The sequence below is a fragment of the Oreochromis niloticus genome, linkage group LG19 (genome assembly GCF_001858045.2).
Source record: "Oreochromis niloticus isolate F11D_XX linkage group LG19, O_niloticus_UMD_NMBU, whole genome shotgun sequence".
NCBI lineage: Eukaryota > Metazoa > Chordata > Actinopteri > Cichliformes > Cichlidae > Oreochromis > Oreochromis niloticus.
In genome coordinates this window covers 22,463,873-22,489,784 of record NC_031983.2, presented here as the reverse complement: position 1 = coordinate 22,489,784, position 25,912 = coordinate 22,463,873, and the positions used below count along the sequence as shown (strand labels likewise).

The window sequence follows — 25,912 nt, the reverse complement described above, 5'->3', positions numbered from 1 at the left end:
CTATAAAAACTAACTTCTGTAGTTGATAGAACACTTCCTGTTTTGTTTGTTTATCTATTGATTAATTACTTTGGTCTAATATGAAGAGCCATGGGAGAGGTCTTAATCAGGTTGAAAATACATTTAAAAGTCCAAAATTTATGCCCTTCTTCACTCATTTCAGAGCCATCTAGTGGGCCGAATTAGAGGCTTCGCTGGGCCAATTCTGGCCCCCAGACCTCATGTTTGACACCCCTACCCTAAGGGTAGACTTTGGTTGTGAATGAACCCTGAAAAAGTCAATAAACTCTATAGTAGTCATTAAGAAAACAGTGTAAAATGATTAAATCCAGTATTGCAAAAATGTTTTCACATACGACTCCTCAGAGAACAGAAAGATTCTGAGATCACAGTGTGCATCTCTGTTGTTCCCTTCTGCCAGTCATGTTCCTGCCAAAAAAGAGCAAAGACAAGGAGGTGGAGTCAAAGAGTCAAGTGATTGAGGGCATCAGCCGCCTCATCTGCACTGCCAAGCACCAGCAGACCATGCTGAGAGGTAATTTTCTACACGGACCTCCTGCTCGGTTTGCTCTTCTTTCTCAGCGGCCCAGACATCCTCAGACAGATCACAGCTGCTTCTATTTTGACTGATTACTCTCATTTTAAAAAGATCAGATCAGGAGTTGTTCCTCGCCGACCACTTCGTACTAATCAATATCTAATCAGTCAATCATATGGTGGCATTTCGGCATGTAGACATGGTCAAGATGACAAGATGTCATGGTTGTTGGTGCTAGACAAGTTGACCTGAGTATTCCACAAGCTGCCGATGTACTGACGTTATCACAGCCATCTCTAGGGTTTACACATAATAGTCCAAAAAATAACCAAACCTAACAACAACCTAGTGAACCTAATAATGTGGCCGTGAGCACACATGCGGTATTTATTGATGTGATTATAGTACTTTACCTTGCAGACACTGCAGTACATCCTATTTAAAATACAGTATTTATAAGTCAAATCTCAGAAATTTGTAGTTTATTTTTGATGAATTATTGTCACATTCGACACTCTAATGAATGCAGAAATCTATCTGGTCTATTGTGGAACTACTTTATTAACAGCTGGCTGAAATTACACTTTTCTTTTGCAGCTCCAATGAGCAACTCTGCAAAATTTAAAGTTTAAAATTTGCATGAGCTGTGGAACTGAGACCTATAACCACTTTCATACTGAAAGCACTTTTTGTTCCGTGTACTGCGGTACGGCAGTTTGGCAGTTAATATTTGAAAGCAGTAACACCTGTTACATCATGAAGAGGACCGTGTGAATTTCAGCTGAAAAGCCATGTTTATTTTTATGGGAGGGGCGTTTATATCTGGTGATTCAGATCTTAAGATAAGAGGAATACTTTACATGTCCAGCATTTATTCCCAAAATTTGGCGTCACTCATATCAACAGGAAATGAATCCATAAAAATTGTGAGCTATTTGAAGCGTAGCACTGGATAATTCAAAATAATGGGTGCCTTGCACATACCTAGAAGGAGTATTTGTTATTCAAGGACCCTCAGGATTCAGAGAGGTTTCAACCTTGTTAAGAGTTTAAAAAAAGCCATCTCATAATGAACTCCAAAGAAGACCACGGCCATGTGCTTTTACACATTCACTCAGCTGCTAACTCAAAACCCTAAAGCGCCATGAATGGATGAAGTGTGTCACCTCTTGCTAGATTGGCAGGTAGAACTGCTTCGGCGTGTAACCGTTTGTCTCTTCCTCCGCAGTGCTGATCGATGGCGTCGAGTGGAACGATGTCAAGTTTTTCCAGCTGGCTGCTCAGTGGTCCTCACACGTCAAACACTTCCCCATCGGGATCTTTGGACACACAAAAGGCCCTTATTAGCAGCACCTAAGAGACTGAAACATGGAGGACAGCAATCCCAACCTCCCTGCCTCCCTCCCTTGTGCCAAGAGCTCTTAACCCCCTTCCTCCAACCTTTCCTACACTTCCTCCTATTCTGCTGTCTTAATTTAAACTCCTGCTTTCCACACTTGCATTGTCCCCGTTATTTAATCTTTTGCGTGTTTTTTTTTGTTTTTGTTTTTTAATTTTCTATTTATGTAAACACATCTCAAGGCAGAGCTGCTATGAGAATATTTCTTTACTTGGCTTTTTAAAACAAAAATCCTGCTGACGTTTTATAGACTTTTGAGGAAAAAAATTGAGTAACAACTAGAAATGACTTCTAACCTTTAACATAATGAATGAGTGCCCAGGTTTCACTTGGCACTCAGTTTTTTTGTTGTTGTTTTTTTCCTTTTCAACTTCGATGAGGATGGTTTTAAACACTTGGCCAGCACAATTAATCACAGCTATATATATATAAAAAAAAGAGCCATCTGCCTCGTAATGAAGGTCATATTTTCTAATTACAGAGAAGAAATTTTGGATTTGCAGCCGCAGCGACTGTTGGCAGTTCATTGTCTTAACCCAGAGGGAGAAAGGATAAACGGCCTCCGTGAAGAAGTCTAATGTGCAATAGACGAAATATTGTGTGAATGCGATTCTGCTAGAAGATTACACACTGCTCTTAGTGGTGATTTTCACCCTTTGCGTCCCTTCTCTTCTTTACTTTACCCTCCTGATAAACTGGTTCAAGGTTTGAAGAGAAACTTTTTAGATGAGAATTACGAGCGCAGTTAACCACAAACTTACAGAAAAATAGGGCCATTTCGGGAAATGCTATCTTGTTGAGAATTAAATGAGAAGATTAATACCTCTCTTATTTTTTATGGTAAATTTGAACCTATAGCTGTTTACAGTAGAGTAAATAGGTACCCTTGTTCTTTTGAAAGGTAAAAGAATAACTACTTACCAGCACTTCTGAACCTCACTTAATTAAAACCTTATATCTATGTATGTTTAACCCCTATAAAAACTGAGCCAAGCTAACCGTTTCTATGTTTAGTAGAGTAAGAATGAGACATTGCCGTTTTATGGCTGGTTAAAAGGGAATAGTTAGGCACATAATGCCCCTTTCCTCCAAGACACACACACACACACAAAATAAATAAATCAGGTTTTACACTTCAGGTTTTGTACATTTTATACAAAGCTAAGCTAATGGTTAATGACTAACCTGGCTCTAAACAAACGGAACAAAATCTTCTTACCAGCATCTCCAGAGGTCACCATCTATCTAACATCCACATAGAAATTGAGCCAGGGTAGCTGTTTCTCTGTTTGCAGTGCTGAGCTATGCTAATTGGCTGCTTGCACATCTGGTAGCAACTACAGTACTGTGCAAAGGTTTTGAGCCACCCCTCATTTCTTTAAACTTTGCAGGAAAATGGGAAATATGTGCAGTGATTTATTGAAAAACGAAGCACAAAATAGAATATGTATCATTCTAATGAGCTTAAAAGTCAATATTTTGGTATGACTATCTTTATTCTTCAACACATCCTGAGCTCTCTTAGGCAAGATTTCTTGACATTTATTTAAGTAGTCTTCAGGAATAGTTCTCCACAATATTCATAGCTCTTCTCTAGATGTAGACACTGATTTCCAGTGTTGCTGTACTTTTCTGTGTTCATAATTCCATCCATTTTCCATCTCTAACTGGCTGAAATGCAGCCCCAAACCATGACAGAGCCTCCACTATGTTTTACAGATGGCTGTAGACACTCACAGTTGTATCTCTTTGCTCTCTCTTCGTACATATTTGAGCCAGAAATTTCACATTTGTATTTATCACTCCATATGACCTGTTGCCACCGATTTTCAGTGCAGTTCTTGTGTAATTTAACATACTTCAGCCTTTTCTCCCTGTTTCCCTTCTTTATAAATCACTTCTTGACAACCACCATTCCTACATTTCTGATGATCAGCAAACAGCAGATGGATAAACTCACTTTTTATAGATTCAGCTTAAGAAAATTGGAAAAAATATGTGTTTGTGACAGGCTGACAGTAACATGGGGCCACAAATACAATTTAAAACTTATTGTTTTTATGTTCTGACACAACACTAGTTCATCCCTTAAATTAAAGCCCGGAGAGCCATTTCTCAATACAACTTAAAAAAATTCCAAAAATCTGTCTCCTTGGAAGCAAAATATAAAGACATGAGGGTTGGCTCAAGACTTTTGCACAGTACTGTACTTGAGAAAGTTGGAGCCCAAGGTCCACTGTGTTTCCTAAGAATTATCTGAAAGAAGCAGACTCTGCACAAGTGTGGCACACATCAGCTCAGCCAAAATCAGGAAATACACCACTGATTATTGGAAAAAAAAATTGACCACTTCCTGTTTTTTTGTTTTTTTTACTATAATTTAATAGTTTATCTATTGATTAATTACTTTGGTGTAGTATGAAAAGCCATGGGAGAGGTCATTTTCAGGACGAAAATACATTTATGCCCTTTACATTTATACCCTTCTTCACTCATTCCAGAGCCATCCAGTGGGCCGAATTAGAGCCTTTGCTGGGCTGATTCTGGCCCCCGGGCCTCATGTTTGACCCCCCTACCCTAAGGGTAGACCTTGGTTGTGAATGAACCCTGAAAAAGTCAATAAACTCTATAGTAGTCATTAAGAAAACAGTGTAAAATGATTAAATCCAGTCTTGCAAAAATGTTTTCACACATGACTCTTCCTTAATGAAAGCGGTATCACTCTTTTAAACATGACTAATGAAGCCATGTAAGACACAAGCATCCAAATTAAATTAAACAGAAGTCATCACAGTTCCTCGGTGTGTATGCAGCAGCCATAATCTGCAGGCAGTACAAATACAAGTGCACAACGCTCATGATTAATCATATTTAGGCATGGTGCAGACTAATGTCACCTCATCTCAAAATGTGTGGTGTAGAGCTGTGGCAGTGGTACTGATCTTCTCATTTAACTCGGCAAAGAAAGCTAAACAGCATATCAATCGAAATGCCAAACTGTCCTTTAAGATCAGCATATAAGATGAAACAAAATGACAGAGTGTATTAAATGCATTCATGAATTCTTCCTCCTTGAGCCCCACTCCTCCATACACTCCATATGTTCTGCTAAAAGCAAATGTTACTTTTGCCAAAGGAAATGCTCAAGAACTGCAGCTCACTCATTACTTGTGTGGTATTATAGATGACTTCATAATGTAGAGGTGAATGTATTGACGGTACCTTAATGTAAAGCACTTTTAAATGTTTGTCCAGTATAGATTAGTATGTTACACCCCGGGAACCTGCAGGTACTATTGGCTGTCTGCCGTTATGTCTGAGCAAAGTAAAACAAGCATCCGTGTCTCCTCAGTGCTGTGAAAGCAAAGTTCATGCTCGGCGTGAGGCCTCGTCGAACTATTTTAGGATTTTAGTTACATGTTCTGTGAGGTTAGCCTAGAAAGTGTATGTGGATTACGTCTGTAGATTTTGCTCCATCTTTAATTCACTTTTAAGACTGAGTAATATTTTGCTTAAATTTCTTTCAGTAGCAGTGTCATCATAACCTTTACCAGTTTCTTGATAAGTGCCTAAATTGCTTAATTTTGACAAATCAACGTAAGTAAATATCCCTGGCTGAAATGGTGCTGATTCGAGCCCGGACAGCAACAAAATATCTCAGTACAGCACATTGATTTTGCAACGCAAACACGTGCGGTGTGCATCGGTGGGAAGTAAAGTCACGCTTGACCAGCTGATTATCAATAATTAAAAGAACACTACGGTCCATTCATGGTGAGCATACATTTGTTGTTTCTCTGTGTAGAGAATATTTTAGATGTTTTTTTTCATGTTGTCTCAGAAAAGGCTTGTTGAAAGTTCCCTAAAGACTACCACTGTAATCCCAACAACTGGGAGTAATAAAACTACTATACACACTAAAATGTACTTTTCATGTGTGGGTTACTTGACTTGGTTGGTACTCCAGAACGGATAAATTTAGAATAAGAATATGTGATTAAAAATTTTATATGTCGTTAGCCCTACTTCTTAAGAGGAGCTATAAAAGGCTGCTACTGTATATCAGAATGTCCATGTAATAAAGCTTACGTGGACTTTCTGCACCATCTTGTGGTACAAACTGGTATTAAACGAGTACCGTCCAGCCCTAGTTCAACTTTCCTCAATATCTTCAACACAATACACAGATTTTTTCTGATTTAGCTTTGAATTCACAATAACTAGGCTTTTTTTTTTTTTTTTTTTTTTTGGAATTGAACTTTTAATTGCACAGCAGGAAAATGGCAGTCACCAGCATATACATACACAGGACAAAGATGCATCTACATGTATAGCAGGACGTGGGAGGTAGAAAGAAAAACCCAACAGCGATAGTAATAAACAATGAAAAAGGTTAACAATCGTCCCACAATAACTAGCTTTTAATAATCATAATACATTTGATTTATAGGTGCTGTTCATGACACTCTAGGGCGCCTTACAAGCCATTAAAAACAAAATCATGGTATAGAAACCATAGAATTAAAAGTCCATGCACCATCATCATGTGTTTTAAGGCTGGCCTTGAAGATGGGGAGACGATCTATGTTTTGTATGTGGTGCATGGGAGAGTTGCCACTCAGCTGAAAGCTCTTAAACCCATGGTGGTCAGGTGAGCAGATACTACAATGAGAATAGAGGAGGTGGATCTGAGAGTACGGTCAGGAGATGTGCAGAAGATCAGAGAGATGTATAGGTGTGAGATTGTGGAGAGACTTGAAAGCAAGAAGCGGAATCTTAAGATTAATGCGATATTTCACAGGAAGCCAGTGAAGCTGTTGAAGGACAGGAGTAATAAGGAAGGAGGGGATTCTGGTAATGCCACGAGCAGCTGAAGTCTGTGAAGAAGTTTGTATGGTAAGGTTAGATGGAGAGGACAGAATTATAATAATCCAAACGAGATGCAACCAGAGCATGTACAAGAATAGCCGAACTGTTAGCTATAAGGGATGATCACAGCTGACAAATACTGCGTAGGTGGAAATAATGCAGAGAGAGCTATATTATTGATGCGTTTCAAAAAGGTGGGAAAAACGAGAGACACTTTTGTCACTGTTTATTTAATACAAACAACTATCTTAAGGCATCTACCATCTCAATCAAACCTGATAATTTTTATTAAAAGACCAACTACAGAATGAACAGAGGTGCTGTTTTCAACATCTATAATAAACTCAAAACCAAGAGGTCATTACACTTCTTAAAAACGTGAAGATCTACATATCTGGTGAGGACCATGTGAATGAAAGCACAAGAATAAATTTGGTGATCTTTATTGCACCAGTCTGTTAGTAGCAATAGTGGAAGAAGTGCAAAGTGATACAAATACAAAGAACTACAGGGAGTGTGTGCATAAGAAATGGGAACAAATCCAGGAAAGACCTGGCACATTTGACCCTTCAGTTGATCCATCTACTGTTCACTGAAGCTTTGTGGGAAATGAGAAACGGTCTCGGTGGAAGGGTGGCTGTCAAGAAGCCATTCATAAGGAAGGAAAATAGGGAGGAAAAGCTGGGGTATGCCAATGATATATGCATGTGTTTCTAAAGCTCAGCTTTCTACCAGAAGCTTGGGAGTCCTTCCCTAGGACTGCAGTGTTCTTTACAGAGACCTGGAATCTGCTGGATCTATTTGTCCAACTTGGGGTTTACGGCTTCAAACACTCCTATTACCACTGAGACCACTTTGGACTTCACCTTCCACATACGCCAGTTGTTCAGTTTCCTGTACTTCTCTTTATAACCCTCTATTTACTCCTCGTTTCTCCTTCGTACTGAAGTTGCAGTCCGCTGGGATTGCCACGTCTATCACAGCTGCAATCTTCTGCTCCTTGTCAAGCATCACTGCGTCTAGCTGGTTGGCCGGCAGCTGCTTGTCTATCTGGAATATAACTACAGAAAACTACACAGTTTTGATCTATAACAAGGTACTGCATGATAGATAGATACATAAATATACTTTGATATGATATGCAGGAAAAACAACTGGTTAACTGATCAATTTGGCAATAAGCAGAAAGTAATATACTTTATACCTATCTATACTTTATACCACACAGATAGATAAACCATCATAGTTTAAGTACCAGTATAAGAAGCACTAAAAAGTAAATATAAAGATCCTAATGAATTAATTTTATAGTAGACCTCTTTTGGAATTACATGCTTTGTTTGGAGTGTAACATTAGCATGAATTATTAACCTGTAATAAGAAAAATAATAATAATTAGCGTCATTTGTGCGTCACGTGGATTGCAAACTACAAGATTAAAATGGTACAACTTGAAAGAGGGTGAGTTAATGGTAAAATGTGAGCTGAATGGTGTGAATTAAAGGGACTGGAGTGCTGGCTGGTGGTGCCGAGTGACAGCCAGGGGGAGAGAGAGGTCCTTCTCCACCGGAGCAGGAAGCTGCTGCTGGGACTGGCGAGAAGACAGAGGAGGTGCGAAATAACGTCGACATCAGCAGGCAGCGGGGTATCCACCATAATGTAGACCCAACAGTGCGCCACATCTTCCCCACAGTGTGAGCAGATGTCCCGGGTGCAGTAGTGAAAACAAAAGCAGAGCGGGCCGTATTCGTGCACGGTGAAAATGAAGGAGCTGAAGGGCTGCGGTATGCGCTCCTCACTGGGCTTTCTGTCCCGCAGAGAGCTGACTGGGCAGCCGCTCCTGAAGGAGGAATTCCAGAGACGCAGGCTGGCAGGCTGCACCAGCCTCTACAAGAAGGATATGCTCGGACATTTCGGCTGTGTCAACGCCATTGAGTTCTCCAACAACGGCGGGGAATGGCTGGTGTCTGGTAAGTTGTCAAACCCCCCTCTTCTTCCTCTAGCTTGCACTGTTTTAATTTGTTAGCATGCTAACGCTAGCTAGCCAGGCAGTCAGCTGTAACCGTAGCCGATGCTAAGTTAGCCTAGCTTTTCTTGCTGGCTAGTGGGAGTCAAACAGTCAGAGGGGGCAGCAGCAGCAGCTGCCTCGGACCGGTCCCATCTTCTGTCAGTGCAGAAGATGACCCATGTGGCCTCTGAAGTGGACATTTTTCCCTCTCATGAGTCTAATCATGGCGACCTCATGGAAGCTGTTAGTGTCCTGAGAGGATTAAAAACAATCATCTGGCCTAGCGTGACAGCCTGTGGCTTGCCATTTTGAGTCTACAGTTTACATTGCACCGTGCGATTCCAACATGTTAGCATGAGTCCGCCTTATGACACGCATCTGTTTATCTGCCACAATAAAAAGTAAAAGATGCATGCAATACAAACTTGGCTAGAGTTAATTAGCATGTAAGGTTCTTGCATGAAATGCAAATCACTGGTGTTTTAGTCTTTCTGGTATGCAGGCGGTGATATAGAGACTTGAAGGGAGTTGGGAGACAAATGTATCTCATTGCAATCCTGTGAATAGGGATAAGGAAAATATTGTAACTGGGAAACACTGGTTCCAGGACAAGCAAGGTCCAGTCATGTTGTTAACGTCATATTCAGGTTTTCTCTGGCAAAATGTGATGAGTGTTAAGTTAAACGTAAATATGTAGTTCCTGTCTACTTAGTTGAGCACCCCAAACACTTTCTGTTGCAAGTCTCATTCACACACACATCTGTCACACACACACTGATACAACACTGCCATGTATGTCTAAGCATTTTGTTTGGTTTGCTAAACACCATATATAAAATATTTTTATTTTATCCAGTATTTTTGCTCAAATTTCTGTCACTATTCTGTTACTTGTTGCACTGAATTCACAAAGAGTTTCTTTCCCGAAAGCTGATTTATCTGCAACCCGTGAGAAAGCGTTGTTTTTAAAGTTTGGTCATAATGCTCCATCTTTACTTGCAGGTGGAGATGACCGTCGGGTGCTTCTGTGGCACATGGAGAAAGCCATCCACGGCCGCTCCAAGCCTGTGAAGCTGAAGGGGGAGCACCTCTCTAACATCTTCTGTCTGGCCTTTGACAGCACCAACAAAAAAGTCTTCTCTGGTGGTAAGAAAAAGACAAATACTATCTGATCCCTGCTGGACGTAACTACTCTTTTTAACCTTTGAGCTGGAAGTGTTTGTGGGACATGTACAGCAAACAGAATTTAAAAAGTATTCAGACAGATAAAATGTTTAATAGGGACTTTGATGTGCGCTGTGGAAAAGCTGAGGTTGATTCATTGCACATGAACGATGTTGAGTATAAATAATAGATGGGGAAAAAAATTAGCTGCAGGAGTTGCTGAGTTACAATGTTTTGGGTACTGCTTGCTGTCTACAGTCTGGCTGCTATTCAAAAGAGTCCAGAGACTCTAAAGGGCTGTCAAGCTTTACTGAGCTATTATTTGAGAATAAACTAACAGTAGTATCTAACACACCCTTGAAAAGAAAGCTACAAGTGTGGTCAGAAGTTTACATCCACTCATTATGAGCATGAACTTCATGGTAATTTTGAGCTTTTAATGGTTTCTTTGAACTGTTCTTTACCTCAGTGAAATGATTGTACAGCATACATCTTACACTTACTGAAATCTTTTAATAAGTGGTGCTGAAGGTTCTACAATCACTGATCACGACTGACTACAACTAGTCGTTTGTCTTTGCAGCATGAAAAAGGATTTATTTCAGAGCACTCACTGGACTGACCAATACTCAGAACAATGTTAAAGTCCAAGGAACTCTGTGATGATCTAAGAAGGAGAACTGCAGATTTCTAAACAATCGTCAGTTCAAAAACTGAGCTTTACATCGCCTCCATCCAAAATGGACTTCTTCAGGCTTGAGTGAAATTAGCAGCTGCCCACATGGACAAAGCCAAATGCCTTCTACAGAATAAAAGCACGGTATATTTGGACAATTAAAAGTGAGGCTTTGAAACCTGTGTAAAGTACACCAGCTCTAAAGCACGATGGTGGTAGCATTATTCTCTGAGGCTGTTTTGCTCCTACTGGTAGTAGATTGCACAAAGGGAATTCTTCAACTTCACTTCAAATTAACAGCTAGTTGGTTGAAATCTGGGCACAATTGGTTGTTCCTACAGGATAATGATCCCTAAACATACATCGGAACTAGTTATGGAGTAAATTAAACATGCTAACATTAAACTTCTGGAATAACCATTCCAAGGTGTCTGTGCCAGGAATCCAACCAGTTAAAATGAACCTTACCAATTCTACCAAGGAGAGTGGTTAAATATCCAGCCAGAATTATACCAAAAGCTTTTTCATGGCTTCAGAAAGCATGTGGTTGAGGTGCAACTCGCACATTTAACAAATATTTTTAGCAGTGTTTGTACATAATTGAGTCTGTATGTATACTGACCCTGTGTGGACTGGAGAAAATTTAAATGTTTCAAATTTGTGCATCCATTTCTTGCTGTATGTATGTATGCTGTACAATCATTCCACCCTGAAAAAGGAACAGCTCAAAGAAACGACTTAAAGCTCAAAATTACCACGACATTCATACATGTGACATGTTTGTTAACTTCTGTCCATAACTGTAGCTTGAAGTTTAAAATGTGTCCTTTTCCTTCACCTTGTAACCTGCTTTATGTGTTTGTTGTTGAACAGGAAATGATGAACAGGTGATTCTTCACGATGTGGAGAGGTGTGTAAAATGACCCTTGTTACTGTAGTATCAAAATGTTTTGATGAGCTCGTAGCCATCATGAAAAGGTCAGCGATTTAACCGCGCTAACAGAATGATTAACGCTTGACTGATTGCTGCTCCTGCAGGAGGGAAACTCTGAACGTGTTCCTGCATATCGATGCTGTGTACAGCTTGTCCGTCAGCCCGGTCAATGACAATGTGTTTGCCAGCTCATCCGATGACGGACGGGTGCTTATTTGGGACACTCGCGAACCGCCTCATGGAGGTAAGAGGAGTCGAATTAGATGATGAATAAGTTTGTATAGATCAGTTTGAATCCTCATGCATTTCGCACATTGGAGGTTTCAGACACCGATCTCTTATGTTTGCTGTCATGGTTGTAATTGATAAAGCTGCTAATATCCAGTCACACGGTGTATTTTAAGTGTGTGTGTGTGTGTGTGATGGGTCTTGGTGAGACTTGTTGATATTTTTACAAATGCAGTGGATCATCTTGCATGACGTCTCCATCCTGCTATTTTAGAAGCCTTCCTTGTGACCAAGTTGGCCTGATAATACATTTAGCAACATTGGGCTTCCTTTTTCTGCCTGCAGGCTTTTTTTTGTCGCCTGCTGTAGTCCAAATAAATGTTTTTGCGTTCCTCTCATGATGGAGCCGATCATAATTTCCACTGTATGCGGGAAGCCCTGTGCTGCTATTTGAGTGATTGAGTGTGATTGTTTGAAATGTAACATTCCTTTATTAAAAACTGCTGTGAATATGAAAATCTTCTCTCCCTGTAGAGCCCTTCTGCTTGGCCAGCTACCCCTCAGCCTTCCACAGTGTAATGTTTAACCCCGTGGAGCCCAGATTGCTCGCCACGGCCAATTCCAAGGAGGGTGTTGGATTGTGGGACATCCGCAAGCCGCGCAGGTCAGACATGTTTCTCTTTTTCTTTAAGAGATGATTAACTTTTGTTCTTCTTGAAGAATAAATTGACTCAGCAGTGGAAATTATTATGATGTTGAAGCATAAAAATAAGATGGCGTCTGCTTGTATTTTATCCGTTGTAGTAAGGAGAACATTTCATGCAGTAAAACTTTTTTCCTGAAATGGAAAAAACCTGAAACTAGATTTATTAAAAAAAAAAAAAAATCTTTGTGGTTTCACATAAAGCAGTCTAAACCAGAAAATTATTAGGTAACAGGTTTACCTGACAATCTCCACCAGATGGCGCTGTAACATCACCATTAAACTAACACCTGCTTTTCCTCTTCCAATAGCACGACTGTATGGTGGCCCTGAGAGGCCAAACTGACTCAAACTTAAGAAAACACCAGCAAATAAAAAAACGCTGCAAAAATAAAAACCAAGTGACAAGCTACCAGTAAACATAAGTGTCTTAATTCATATAGAATGGATATCAGAGGCTCAAAGAAGCTAATTTTTGCTAAATGGGGCTTAGAAGGCAGTTGATACAAACACATAACATCCTTACAATATATGGTGTAACACTATAGATAAACTTACCTCAAAATATATAAAGCATATTAAGATCTACAGCAATAACATGCAACAAACAGCTATACTATTAATCCAAAATACACCAAGTTTCATATAACTGAAGAAAAAAAATAGCGACATTTATTTTTAGGTATGGGTCCAAACTACACTGTGTTCATTAAGGATGTTGTTGTTTTAACTTGTTTTAATGCTTTGTATCTTGTTCTGTTTAATATGAACAAGCACCTAAAAGTAGTCAGTGATCACTGTCGGCCTCACTGGGTTTTTATTACCGCTGTTCATCTGCAGCACGTTTTAAAGCTCAGTTTTTAAAACCTTAGGATGTTGTTACAGCCCAGGGCTCATTGCTCACCAGACACCAGATATTTAAACGGGTCAGAAAATAATCACTCTGAGGATAACAAAGATTTGAATGGAACAGGAATTTTATATAGCGAGTAATGCTAGCATTCACAACCTGTCTACATTTTTTCAGCACCTCCTGTTTATGGCAGTAATTATCCATAAAATTGTGCTTTTACAGCGTTTTTCTATTTGCTGGTGTTTTTTTTGTTTGTTTGTTTTCTAGTTGCAGTTCGTTTGGCCTCTCAGGGCCACCGTAGGACTCTCCTCCCACTGCAGGAAAAACAAAAACAAATGTTTGCACCAATAAAAATGTGTCTGTGAAAACACTGAACTGAATGGTGCTGAGTGCGAGTTTAGACATACTTGGGATTTTAGCGCAGAAATGATGGCCAGTAAAAGTAAACACTGAGTCATTTCTCCCCCACCGGTGTTGGCTCTGCTTCTCTGCAGTGAGGGGGATGTTTAGAGACGCTCCTTAGAAATGTCCTCAGTTCACTATCAAGTTTAAAAATAGCTTCCAGCTGAAAGGTATTTCATGAAATATTTAATTTACTTAGCCAGAGTAATTTAACAGTCTCCCCTTGGCTAAAGGGCGGACTTGCTTCCTAATGATGTCATTTTCATCGAGATCATGATGTACAGTAATGTGCAAAAGTCCTGAGCCACCCTCATTCTTTATATTTTGCTTCCAAGGAGACAGACTTTCTTATAATTTCTAAAGTGGTTTTTAGCTGTAGATCTCCAAACTTTCTCAAGTTTTTCAAAGTTTTTCTTTTTGGCTGCTTTTTCACTCATTTTCAGTCTAGTCATTGTATGTGACCATTTTCAGAATAATGTTTTCACCCATCTAAAAATGCATCTAACTCGAGGGATGAATCGTTTTTGTGTACACAGACAACTTAGCAATGTGCCAATTTTAAATTGTATCTTTAACTAGCAGCCTGTCATAAAAACACAGCAGTTGCTCCCATTTGCCAAAGATAACAAAGTTTGAGAGACATAAAATAGTATTTTTGCACCAACTAGGTGATTTCCAAAGAGCTACTAGCTGAAAACTTTCCATATGTCTTCATTGTGTCCAGTATGTCCTTAAAAAATAACAGCATTAGACAGTTGGAGGACAAAAGAAGTGGCAGCCCTTAGGGAAAAAAACCACACACAGCAGATGAATAACATGTGAAGTCATGTCCTTAACAAAAAGGAAACTTTTCAGTAAAGACTCCAGGCCTGAGACATGTATCTGACCCTTCAGTTGATTGATCTTTTTGCTTAAAGCCCCAGTAGACATGGAGTGAGTGAAAGGATGGATGGCAAGAAGCCGTTCTTAATGAAGGGAAATGAGGACAAAAGGCTGAGATCTGCTAAATTACAGAAGAACTGGATTGAAAATCAGTGGCAACAGTTCTTATGGAGTGATGGATCCAAGTTTAACGTTTTCTTTTATACAAAAACACACAGTGGAGCATTATCAGTCAGTGGCCTCTCCAGAGACTGAACCTCAACATTATTGAAGTTTTGGATCATCTAAAGGCATCCAAACATCCACAGAAGAGCTTTGAGAGCTCTTCCTGAAGGCTATAAAGAATTACAAGAAAGCTTGACTATGAGAGTTCAGGCTGTGTTGAATAAAGGTTTTTATCCCAAATATAGACTTTCAAGCTTATTAGAATTGTACAAATGCAGTTTTTGACTTATATACTGTATTTTCATGTATATTTGCAAATGTTTGACTAAGTCACTGCACCCGTTTCCCATTTTCTTAGCAAAGTATAAAGAATTTACTCAAGTCTTGCACAGAACTGTATCTTTCTCTCGCTGTTTTCTCCTGGGGAGTTCTTTCAAAGGTGCCAAAGTATGTGGAAAAGTATGAAGATCAGTACTTAGAAATTGTGTAATGCTGTTTTTAGTAAACTTTCACAACATGTTAAAGTTAAACCACAAGAAAAAGGCATGCTATTCATCTGTCTGAATAATGACTCATCAGCACTGTTGTTTCTCTTAAATAAATACTTAAATAGTTTGGCTCTCATTATTGGAACTACAGGATATTTATTTTGGGTTTACTTATGTAGTGAAAATCACCTTGTTTTATCCTCATCTGGCTGTTTAAAAAAGTGGTTACCTAAATATTCTTGCTGTCTTCTTTGTAGTACTGTGAACAATGAGACAGGTATTATCATTTCTCTCCTCTCGCCCTCTCAGCTCGCTGCTCCGTTATGGAGGCAGTATGTCCCTGCAGAGCGCCATGAGTGTTCGCTTCAACAGCACCGGCACCCAGCTGCTGGCTCTGCGGCGCCGCCTGCCGCCGGTCCTCTACGAGCTGCACTCCCGGCTTCCCAGCTTCCAGTTCGATAACCAGGGCTACTTCAACTCCTGCACCATGAAGAGCTGCTGCTTCGCCGGGGACAAGGATCAGGTCAGTAAACAGATCGTATGTGTTTACCGACCCGTGTTTTAAATGATACACAGGACAGCTGATGTTCTTCATTTAAATGTACATGTGCAGCAGTGTTAAAACAAAAAACCTCAAGAGTGGAATTTAGCTCCTAAAACAACAAGCACGTACGAAACATAGAACAGTGATTGTTTTAACTGACTTTGTGGATACCTCAAATGAAATTTAAGGAGAGTATTTGGAGAGTGTGGGCTTATTAGACACAATAAAAATAGAAGAATATATTAGTTCCTTCTGTGAAACTGGGACCTTTGAGTGCTGGAGGAGCACCAGAAGCCTCTGGCCTCAGTCACTGATCCTCCTGTTGGTCCTCTTCAGACATGACATCAGCCTCTAGTCATGTTTATTACGTTAACATTTGCCTTTGGTGTCAGTTAGGCTCAGAAAGGCTTAAAAAAGATCTGAAGGTAGTTCAAAGAGTGCAGAATCGGGTCAGGACAGCACAGTAAGGTTTGAATTTGCTCAGCTGCTGATGGAATGGAATTTCTTTAACACCTACACAGCAGTCGTGAACTTTTCTAGACATTAATTGATGAAGGCACATGTGAGGAGGCAAATTTCCAACCCAGTCAAGTCTGATATCTAACAGTCTTTGACCTGCTAGCTCCTTAATACAAAGACTGAATTCTGATTTGCACAGATGTGAGATCAGTGCAGTTAGTTGTCCAATGAAATCACAGCTTGTAAGTGTATTTCTTGTGTCCTGCTTCAACCCCCTCCACTCAGACAACACTGTTGCCTAAATTGTTTGATTTTTGACCAGCGAGAATGCATCTGACAGGAACTGTTTCCTGCTCTGTGTCAAAATGCAAGAAGAAAAAAAAGACTTTGGACAGTCTTCCTGCCTCTTTCTGATATCTTCCAGAGTTCATTAGTGGACTCATTAATCTAGAATTTGCAGAGTTCCAGATAATATTTTAAGATGATTCATTTTAATTGAACTATTCTCAAAATTTACTGATAAAATCGACCTTTCACTTTATTGGAAAACCATAACATGTGCAGTAATAACATGTATTAAATGACCTGCTCGTCAGTTTGTAGCATTTTGCAGGTTTCAAATATGTTTAGTTTGTAATCAGGGATGTAACGACTTTCAAATTGTCAGGTGTACATTCACATAATCATGACCTGAGCTGTACTAACCTGTTTGTACAGCAGCTGTTCTGGGCCTGTTTAATCACAAATCATTTCCCTGTGTTTAATGTTTAGCAGGTTTTCATGAAAACTTACTTGCGGACTTGTTTGACATAAACAAAGCAGAAGGCATCTTGCAAAGGGTTATTATATACACAGCGAGCCATCTGTGTAGCTATTTTTTGCCGTAATCAGTTTATCTTTTCTTTTTTTTTTTTTTTCCAGGAAAAGCACTGGATCATAATTACATTGATATTTTAAAACTGAGTTTACTGAGCCGCTGAGTATTTTGAGATGCTGTGTGAGTGCAGTTTGAGAATTTCCTAAGCCAAGTAGTATACTCAGGGCTTCTTGTACTAGGTGTACTAATTACATTATGGATGTTGGAGGAAAATGAGAAGAAGTGGTATAAGAAACCAAGCAACTGACTGGATGTGATGGAGGTTTGACTAAATGTAGCAGCTGTAACCAAGTAGCTCTTTTTTCACGCAGGCTCTGCATGTAATAGAGGATTTTCTCAGAATAGTGTGAGAGCAGAAGAGCTGAGTGGTGACTTGCTGCATGAAGCTGATAGAAGGGAAAGAGGGGAGTTAGTTTTGGGCACAACATTCCTTTCCTGATGTGTCCTCTGGGAATGAGAGGCAAAGCACACAGGTGCTGAGCTAAAAATGTGTCCATGACCAGCAGCTAAACTAATCTCACAGTCTCAGCCTCAGGCATAATTACTTTTCATCCCTGTTGATCATTTCATGTAGGATTTCTCTTAGATGAAGACACTGGACATGGGTTTTCTAAAAGCATGCATATAATGTTGGAAAAGAACTGTGTAAAAACAGTGTGCAGTAAAACCCTGTGAAGAAAAATGCACCGGCGCAGACCAGCAGAATGTTTACAGAAGGAAATTGAAGACATTCATTTAAAGTCATTTGCTGATGAAACACCACAAAAATATTCCACAGTTTGACAGACTGTAAGGAGCAGATGACGATCCCTTAAAGCGAATGTGAATTATTTTATCAGAGAAGAATTTGCCTCCACTTGTAAAATGGGGCTTGAAAGACATTCCCATTAAATAAAAATCTGCTAAAAGAAATACAAAGATGTAGATTTTGGTTTTTTTGATTCTTTGAACACTGCTGCTGGTTACATAAATAGGGTAACATCTGCATCTGCAAAATATGCATTCACTGGCTGCTTTATAAGCTGTTTGTTCATGCAAAAATCAGCCAAATCTACTGTCTGCAAGTTAATGCATTTAGGCTTGTAACCATGGTCAAGATGACCTGCTGAAGTTTAAACTGAGCATCAAAATGGGGAAGAAAGGTGATTTAAGTAACTCTGAACTTGGTGCTGTTGTTGGTGCCAGACTGGTGTGAATACTTCAGAAACTGCTGATGTACTGGGATTTTCCCACACACCCATCTTCAGGATTTATAGAGAACGGTCTGAAAATGAGGAAATATCCAGCGAGCATCTGTTCTCTGGATGAAAGTGCATTGTTGATGCCATAGGTCAGAGGAGAATGTCCAAATTGCTAAAGGCAACAGTAACTCAAATAACCAGTCATTACAACCAACATCTGCAGAAGAGCATCTCTGAATCAACATCCCATAAAACCTTGAAACAGACGGCTTACATCAGCAGAAGACCACACCGGGTTTCACTCCTCTCAGCTCAGCACAGGAAACTGAGGATTTAATTCATACTGACTCAACACAATTGGACAAGAGAAGATTGGAGCAATGTTGCCAGGTCTGAGGCTCAATTTCTGCTGCGTCGTTCAGAGGTTAGGGTCAGAATTTGGCATAAACAACATGAAAACATCTTTCCTTCCTGCCTTGAATCATCGGTTTAGGCTGGTTGTGAGGATGATTAAATGCCACATCCTACCTGAGTATTGTTGTGGATCACGGCCATTCCTAGAGGAACTAGACTTTAGAGTTTTTTGTTACAACTCTAAAGTCTAGTTAATATCACCAGGACATATAATGCAGTGGATATGCTAGCTGTAAACGGGTTTTAACCATAAAGTAATTCTTCTTTCTAGTCTTTCCTTCTTCATGCTGTTTTAAACCATACGTATAAGAACAGAGCACCCCCACCCCGACTCTTTCAAAGCCTACCTTAAGCGACAAGTTCAAGTGGAACCATCTGTTCCCAAAATCCAACAACAGTCAAGACGGGCAGCAGGAGCTCTGTTGGGGTCAGACTGTCGTGTCGTGTGAAGGCGGCGTTTGATCGCACATTATGAGACACGGTGTCGCGATAAGATCGGTTGTTTTTGTGTTACATATTGCCCAACCACCCAAATTCCCCATGGTTCATTTCTCCCAGCATACATACGCATGTGAGCAATTTCCTCTTTTTAGGTAAATGGAAAGTTTAAGTCATACAAAATGGAGCAGATTACAATCTAAACATCCTTTTGTTTTCCCCTTTTTCCTTCAGTACATCTTGTCTGGGTCAGACGACTTCAACCTCTACATGTGGAAAATCCCAAAGGATCCAGAAGCAGGTGAGTTATTGGATCTAACTGCACCGATGGCATATTTATGTGGCTTTGCGCTGATATGTTGAGCAAGATTTATTTCATTTTTGACATTTCGGTGCAACAAAAGAAGTGAAATGATTTGATAATCTATATCCCAGTGTGAGATTGTCTTCTGTCTAGTCTGCACATTAAGCCTGACAACTTTTTGCATTTGTAGACATCATCAGGGCAGACTGTGGTTAACCCCTCAGCTCATTTGGTTATAATAGACTTTCCAGGCACGAGTAACTACAGAAAAACCTGTAGCGAAGCTTCAATGCAATGTCAAATTAACGTTGAATGTTTCCACCTCCTCACACGAACTAAAAACAATTTAGAAATTACTGCTCGATATATTCTTACAGTGAAAATGCCTCGGATATAATTACTCCAGGAGGAAAATCCCCAGAAATGCAGCAATCCAAGAATGTGGTATTTGTAGCTCTGTAGCACCACCTGCCATATTTATGACTTTCACTTTTCAAGGAGTTACTCACACTCGAAATATGCACACAGAGCCTTTTTGTTTGTCAGGCTAATGGTATATTATAAGGATTAGAACTGCTATATTTCACACTCTGCATTTTCTGCCTCAGGAGATCAAGAATCAGGCTGAATTGCTGTATAACCGAATGTTTTTCTTCTTTAACGAGTCCCTGTTGTAGTCTTCCATTTCTGTGGCTCTGAACGGATGTGTTTTGTCTGCCGGTAACACGTTAACAAAGCTTTTCTTTTAAGGAGGCCCTGGTCGTGTTGTTAACGGAGCTTTCATGGTCCTGAAGGGTCACCGCTCCATAGTCAACCAGGTCCGCTTCAACCCTCACACATACATGATCTGCTCCTCCGGTGTGGAGAAAGTCATCAAGGTAAGTAAAGGAACCTTTATACTGTGATTTTTGTTTTCTGACTTTACTAACTGCATTTAAGAAATGTTTGCTGCAGACACTAAAAGATTCTGACCAGGCTGTAAATATAAAATAAAACGGGCAGTTTAACAGGGAATCTCTTGGGATTGACTCGCTCTTTGAGTCCACCTCAAATGGTCATTTGAGGAACTGCGGTTTTTGGCGTCAGCTCTTCTTTCGGGCTTCGTGTTGGTACACAGATGTGTCTCTTTCCACTTTCTGCTGCATCAGGGTGACGAGCCGTTAGAGAAATGATCCTGTTAGTGGACTGTCCCAACATCCGAGTCTCAGCATCATCTGTTGTTTGGACAGCAAACGTCCCCTTAAGTGAGACATTGATCTCCAATGACACCACTGAGTAACTGACTGAGCTCTAACGTCCCGCTTGTGCAGTGGGGATTGAAAACGGATGGATTTCCCCGATCACTATTGTCGACTGAAGCAGATGATGTTGGGCAGTGTTCAAAAAGTGGGTCATGAAAGATGTGAGAGGTTCTACAGATACAGTATTTCTGAAACCAGAGCCAGGCTATATTATGAGATACAACAAGGCTTTCTAAAATCTTTGCAGTTTAAGGCAGCTAAAGGTTGTGTAAGCGTTCAAATAAACACTTATTATTACTAAACCCTTCACTTGAGCTCAAGCTCGATTAAGCTGCAGTATTAGTTAAATATTGCAGTTAAAATTAAAAAAACTGAGGCTTCTCCTTAAGTTCTCTCAGTCTGCTGAAGCCATTTGTTTTCTTCTGTGGACCACATCGAATCTGGTTGTCTGCAAATAGTGAATCATTTGGCACAGCATGATTTTATAATATTAGAATTAGAGCTGCGTTTCTGTATTATCTTATGAGAAAATATGCTGCTCATGTTCTCAGTAAACCAGGCAAGCAGTATTTGAAGTTTGCTTCATGTCTCAAAGTTAATAACACAGCTTTGCATCATCAGTTTGCCTCTCCCCATAGAAGCGGTTGTTTTATCCTCTCTGTTTGTGTCTGTAAGTGGTCCACATCCTTGGATGTGTGTTTCTCAAAAAATGCTAAAATGAGAGGAGATGGGGTTGTAAACATGCAGTACTCTGCAATAATCTTGAGCTACGCCTCATTTCTTTATAATTTGCTTTGAAAATGGTTGCAGCAACTTATTTAAACATGCGCAAACATCCACAGAAACAAAACATATAAAGCAAATTAGAAAGTGAAACAGTGAATATTTGGTATGACAACCTTTTATTCTTCAGCACAGCGTGAACTCTCTTTGGCAGCTTTCTTGTAATTTAAGAATCTTCAGGAATAGTTCTCCAGGCTTCTTGAAAGACATTCAGCGCTCTTCTTTAAATGTAAAATGTTTTACGTTATTTTTGACACTACCTCCCAACACCACTGTAACCCCAAACAATACAATTGCACATACAATTATTTCAATTTAAAACAGACGTCTCGCTAAGTTGCCTGTTATGTGCAGACCCAATGCTGAGTCATCCCTTGAGCTAGGTGCAATATTTCTGCATGAATGATTCAGAGGTCAGTGTTAAGTAGCTTGACAAAAACAAACAAACAAACAAACAAAAATCCTCTGAAAATAGTTTGGTGTCGGAACTGGAGTGAAAAAGCAGGCAAAACCTAGAAAGGCCTTCAGATATCCTGGAAAACTGTTGCTCAGAACCACTTTAAATGTTTCAGGAACGTTTGGCTGCTTGGAAGCAAAATATAAAGAAATGAGGAGTGGCTCAAGACATTTGCACAGTACTGTACTAATGTTAGAAGTTATACCTGTGCATGATAATAAGCAGAGTGCTAGCATACAACATAGCCTAGCTGAACTCTAAGCTTTTTGTATTTGTTTATATATTTGTATATTATATAAATATATAAACGATTGTGGCTCAACAGCTGGCAGTTCGTCTTGTAATCGGAAGGTTGCCGGTTCGAGCCCCGGCTCCGACAGTCTCGGTCGTTGTGTCCTTGGGCAAGACACTTCACCCGTTGCCTACTGGTGGTGGTCAGAGGGCCCGGTGGCGCCAGTGTCCGGCAGCCTCGCCTCTGTCAGTGCGCCCCAGGGCGGCTGTGGCTACAATGTAGCTTACCATCACCAGTGTGTGAATGTGTGTGTGAATGGGTGGATGACTGAATGTAGTGTAAAGCGCTTTAGGGTCCATAGGGACTAAGTAAAGCGCTATACAAATACAGGCCATTTACCATTTTAACATTTACAAAAATTAAAAATGGCTTCTTCGGTTTAAGAAATTCTGTCATTGATGGTGACAAAATCCAGCTTCTCTTTTTTTGTTATTTTGGTTACACAAACTTGTACGTCACTGCACTGAGTGGAAGTCGATACAGGTACAGGTGTAATAACCTGATCCTGGCTCACTCTTCCTACTCCTCACTTTCTCTCTGTCATCTCAAATGTTTTTGTGTGGGGTTTTTTTTTAACTGCATCTTTCCCTTTTACTTCCTTCTACTTCACCCTCCACTGACCCACCTTTACCCTTTTATGTTTCTGCCCATCTTAGGTGTGGAGTCCCTACCAGCAGCCTGACAGTCTGGGAGATCTGGAGGGTCGTGTGGAGGACAAATCCCGCAGCCTCTACACTCATGAGGAGTACATCACCCTGGTGCTCAACAGCGGCAGCGGTCTGTCCCACGATTATGTCAGCCAGTCTATCCAGGAGGATCCCCGCATGATGGCTTTCTTCGACTCATTGGTGCGTCGGGAGATTGAGGGCTGGAGCTCAGACTCTGACACTGACCTAAGTGAGGAGGCCATCATGCAGCTCCACGCCAGGGGACGCCGCTCCACACGAACCACACCAACCACTCCTACTGCTGCCTCTGCTGCGGGTCACCACAGCGACTCTGATAACTCCTCCTCCTCCTCCCTGGCTGGACCTGATGCTTCAGGAGCGGAAGAGCAAGCCGGAGATGAGGGGGAGGAGCGACCCAGGAGACGAAGCAGACATCAGCGCCATCAATCTGGCTTCCTGGTGAATGAGGACTCAGATTCCAGCGAATTTTGGCTCGACCCAATGCCTCGTCCTCGATCCCCAAGCCCCAGGGACAACTCCACGATTTCCAGTCCCACCTCCTCTCCCTCGCTTCCCGCTGGAGCCTCTAGCTCTTCCACATCCACTTCCAGTTCCAGCAGCGACGACGAGGAGCGCCGTAGCGCTGTGAGGCGGCGTAACGTCATGAGGCGCAGACGCATGCATGTTGTCTCTAGAGCTGGGGATCGTCCCGAGTCCGTACAAGCTCTCTTTTCCGCCATCGACTCTTGCAGTTACCCATCAATCTCCATCGATGACCTGTCTTCCTCCTCGTCAGGCGAGGAACAAAACTCCCTCGAAATCAAGCCCCGAACCGACGGCGCCACAGATGAGGAAAAATGTCTGAGCCCTTCTGACTTTGTGTGTCTGAGCCCAGTAATGTCTCCGGAGAGCCAAGAGAATGAGGAAGGGAGTGACAGGACTGAGCTGGAAAGACATCCAGCTGCATCTCCTCAGTCACTGGATGGATGCAGGACTGAAGGGAGGGCTGCTACAGAGCCAGTTTTAGACAGCTCTGATAGCGGAGAAGCGTTTGGCAGCTCACCGGCTGTTGACAGCACCTCCCAGAGCCGATGCACCCTTGGAGTGAACGGGCAGCACCGGACTGTGGCACCAACGGGAGAGTACACAACTGAGGGCCCACATGTTGCCTCAGATCCAGAGGAAGAGACTGGCATTCCACCTGAAGACAAGCGGCCACAGAGAGAAAAAGTCCCCGCACTGAGTGCTCTAAAGCGGACTCACGTGGGATCAGACGAAGCAGAGTCGGCCTCCTCGCCCTCAGAAAAGAAGCTAAAAACATAGTGATGCTTTCTCGCCCTGGAAAGAAACTGTTAAGAGACTTCGTTTAGGAAGTGGGTTTTCTATGCGTTTTTACAACTCAGCTTTTCTCCTTTCTTTTTTTGTCTTGTCATGTGACACACACTAACTGCTTACGAGCAGGAGGCGCTTGGAAGCTAAAAAAAACCGACTGATTCGTTTTTTGTTTGAGAACAAATCAGTCAGACGTTGTCGTCATTCTTCAGGTCAAACCACAGATGACATTAAGAGATGTATAACATAAGCGTAATATTGTTGATAACAGTGAGACGTGTTTAAGTGAGACGCATTTATTTTCATGCATCATCAGTGTTTCTTTCTCAAGCTCTGGTTGTTGCACAAAGCTCCACCCTGGATTTGGAGCTCTTCCAACCATAACAACAAAACGGTCTTTTGTAGGACAAAAGCTTGGCGGAATTTTAATTTCTATGATTTCACACTGAGTGTAAATCTGGTTAGGTTTATTCTCATTTTTAGGTGATTCTCGGCTCAGACTGCTTCAGGGGGGCCTGAAGAATTGACTGCCTCCATAGAAATCCTGAGGAGCACCGTTTGTATAAGCTGTGTATTGAAATGATGCTTTCATTGTCTCAACCAGCTGTTCGTGGTCTCATTATCCAGCCCCTGGGTACCATTACAAGCCAGCTCGCTTTTGTTTTCTTGCAATTAAAGAATAATTTGTTCTCTAGTGACAAAGCAACAGTGTCTTCCTAAGGCTGACTCGCCGATGGGTGAAACATTTACTCTTTCTGACACACGTCTGTCTGAGGTAATGGAAAACGAGTCATTTTGTTGTAGATATGGGCTACTCGACTGCTGTGAGCTTACAGAGTTGCCATGGCAACTCAGCCTCAACTCTCCCGTGAAAGAAACGTGACCCTGAGCGAACCGTGTCAGTCCGAGTAGAATCTTTTATTGACTTAACCAAAAAGCTCCATTTCATCAGGAGAGGGAGTTCAGTCAACTATGATCAGTCTGCTAAGCTGACAAACGCTAGTACTGCAGATTTACATGTCAATACAAGTGATTAATTTCTGAAAAACACTGGAATAGGACAGGACCACAGTCTTGGGTTTCACTGTTAGGGAACTAGATTGGGATCAAGGATAAAAAAAAACTATATTTTCAGTCCACGAATTTCCAGAATTTGGAGAAAAACGCCGGAAGAAAGTCTTTTTTTTTTTTTTTTTTTTTTTTTTGTTCCTTCTTAATTCACAGAACTACAAAAAAAAGCCAGAATTTTTCCCACATGAAAGTCTGACTCTTTTCCACACAAGTCTGAATTTATTAGCTAAATTCTAAATATTTATATTTTCCCGTGGAAGTCTAATTTAGTCACAGAAGACAGTTTATTATATGACTGTTTCATAGACTTCACTTTTTTCTTAGAATTCTGACTTTATTTACTCTTTTTTTTTTTTTTTTCCCACAGAAGTTTAACTTTATCGCAGAACACTATTCTCAGAATTCTGATTTGTCTTCAAAATAGATTTGTAGCAAGTCTGACTTAAATTCTGGAAGGGATAAAAAAAAAAAAAAGCCAGGACTTCCACGGGGGGTCATGACCCCTCCCACACAGTGGCCCGATCGTCTTGTACTTCAATCTA

The 25,912-nt window shown here is 40.8% G+C and overlaps 2 protein-coding genes across 5 annotated transcripts in view; both read left to right on the top strand.

Moving 5' to 3' along the window:
• pacs2 (phosphofurin acidic cluster sorting protein 2) overlaps window positions 1-5,860 on the top strand; it is a 64,201-nt gene extending 58,341 nt beyond the window's left edge. For all 3 annotated transcript variants that reach the window (XM_025901240.1, XM_003445413.5, XM_005477475.4), the window contains 2 exons: window positions 422-535; window positions 1,767-5,860. In XM_025901240.1, coding sequence (XP_025757025.1) covers window positions 422-535; window positions 1,767-1,885 — 233 coding nt within the window. In that variant the 3' untranslated portion in view covers window positions 1,886-5,860. The remainder of the gene's footprint in view (window positions 1-421; window positions 536-1,766) is intronic.
• Window positions 5,861-8,228: 2,368 nt separating this feature from the next.
• dcaf5 (ddb1 and cul4 associated factor 5) lies at window positions 8,229-25,001 on the top strand. Of its 2 annotated transcripts, XM_025901241.1 has the most exons (10): window positions 8,229-8,500; window positions 8,625-8,776; window positions 9,817-9,960; window positions 11,528-11,564; window positions 11,693-11,832; window positions 12,351-12,480; window positions 15,619-15,832; window positions 19,457-19,523; window positions 20,277-20,404; window positions 22,956-25,001. In XM_025901241.1, the coding sequence occupies exons 2-10, from the start codon at window positions 8,707-8,709 to the stop codon at window positions 24,288-24,290; spliced, it is 2,265 nt and encodes a 754-aa protein (XP_025757026.1). In that variant the 5' UTR covers window positions 8,229-8,500; window positions 8,625-8,706; the 3' UTR covers window positions 24,291-25,001. The 2 variants fall into 2 exon arrangements, with proteins under 2 accessions (XP_025757026.1, XP_003445462.1); XM_003445414.5 differs by having other exon boundaries at window positions 8,229-8,776.
• The last annotated feature ends 911 nt before the right edge of the window (window positions 25,002-25,912 follow it).

Bases quoted from the DNA above. Each gene is read 5' to 3' on its own strand.
- dcaf5 (XM_003445414.5), top strand. From the start codon at position 8,569: ATGAAGGAGCTGAAGGGCTGCGGTATGCGCTCCTCACTGGGCTTTCTG. The intron at 12,481-15,618 runs GTCAGACATGTT...TCGCCCTCTCAG, and splicing joins GACATCCGCAAGCCGCGCAG to CTCGCTGCTCCGTTATGGAG. The intron at 20,405-22,955 runs GTAAGTAAAGGA...TGCCCATCTTAG, and splicing joins GTGTGGAGAAAGTCATCAAG to GTGTGGAGTCCCTACCAGCA.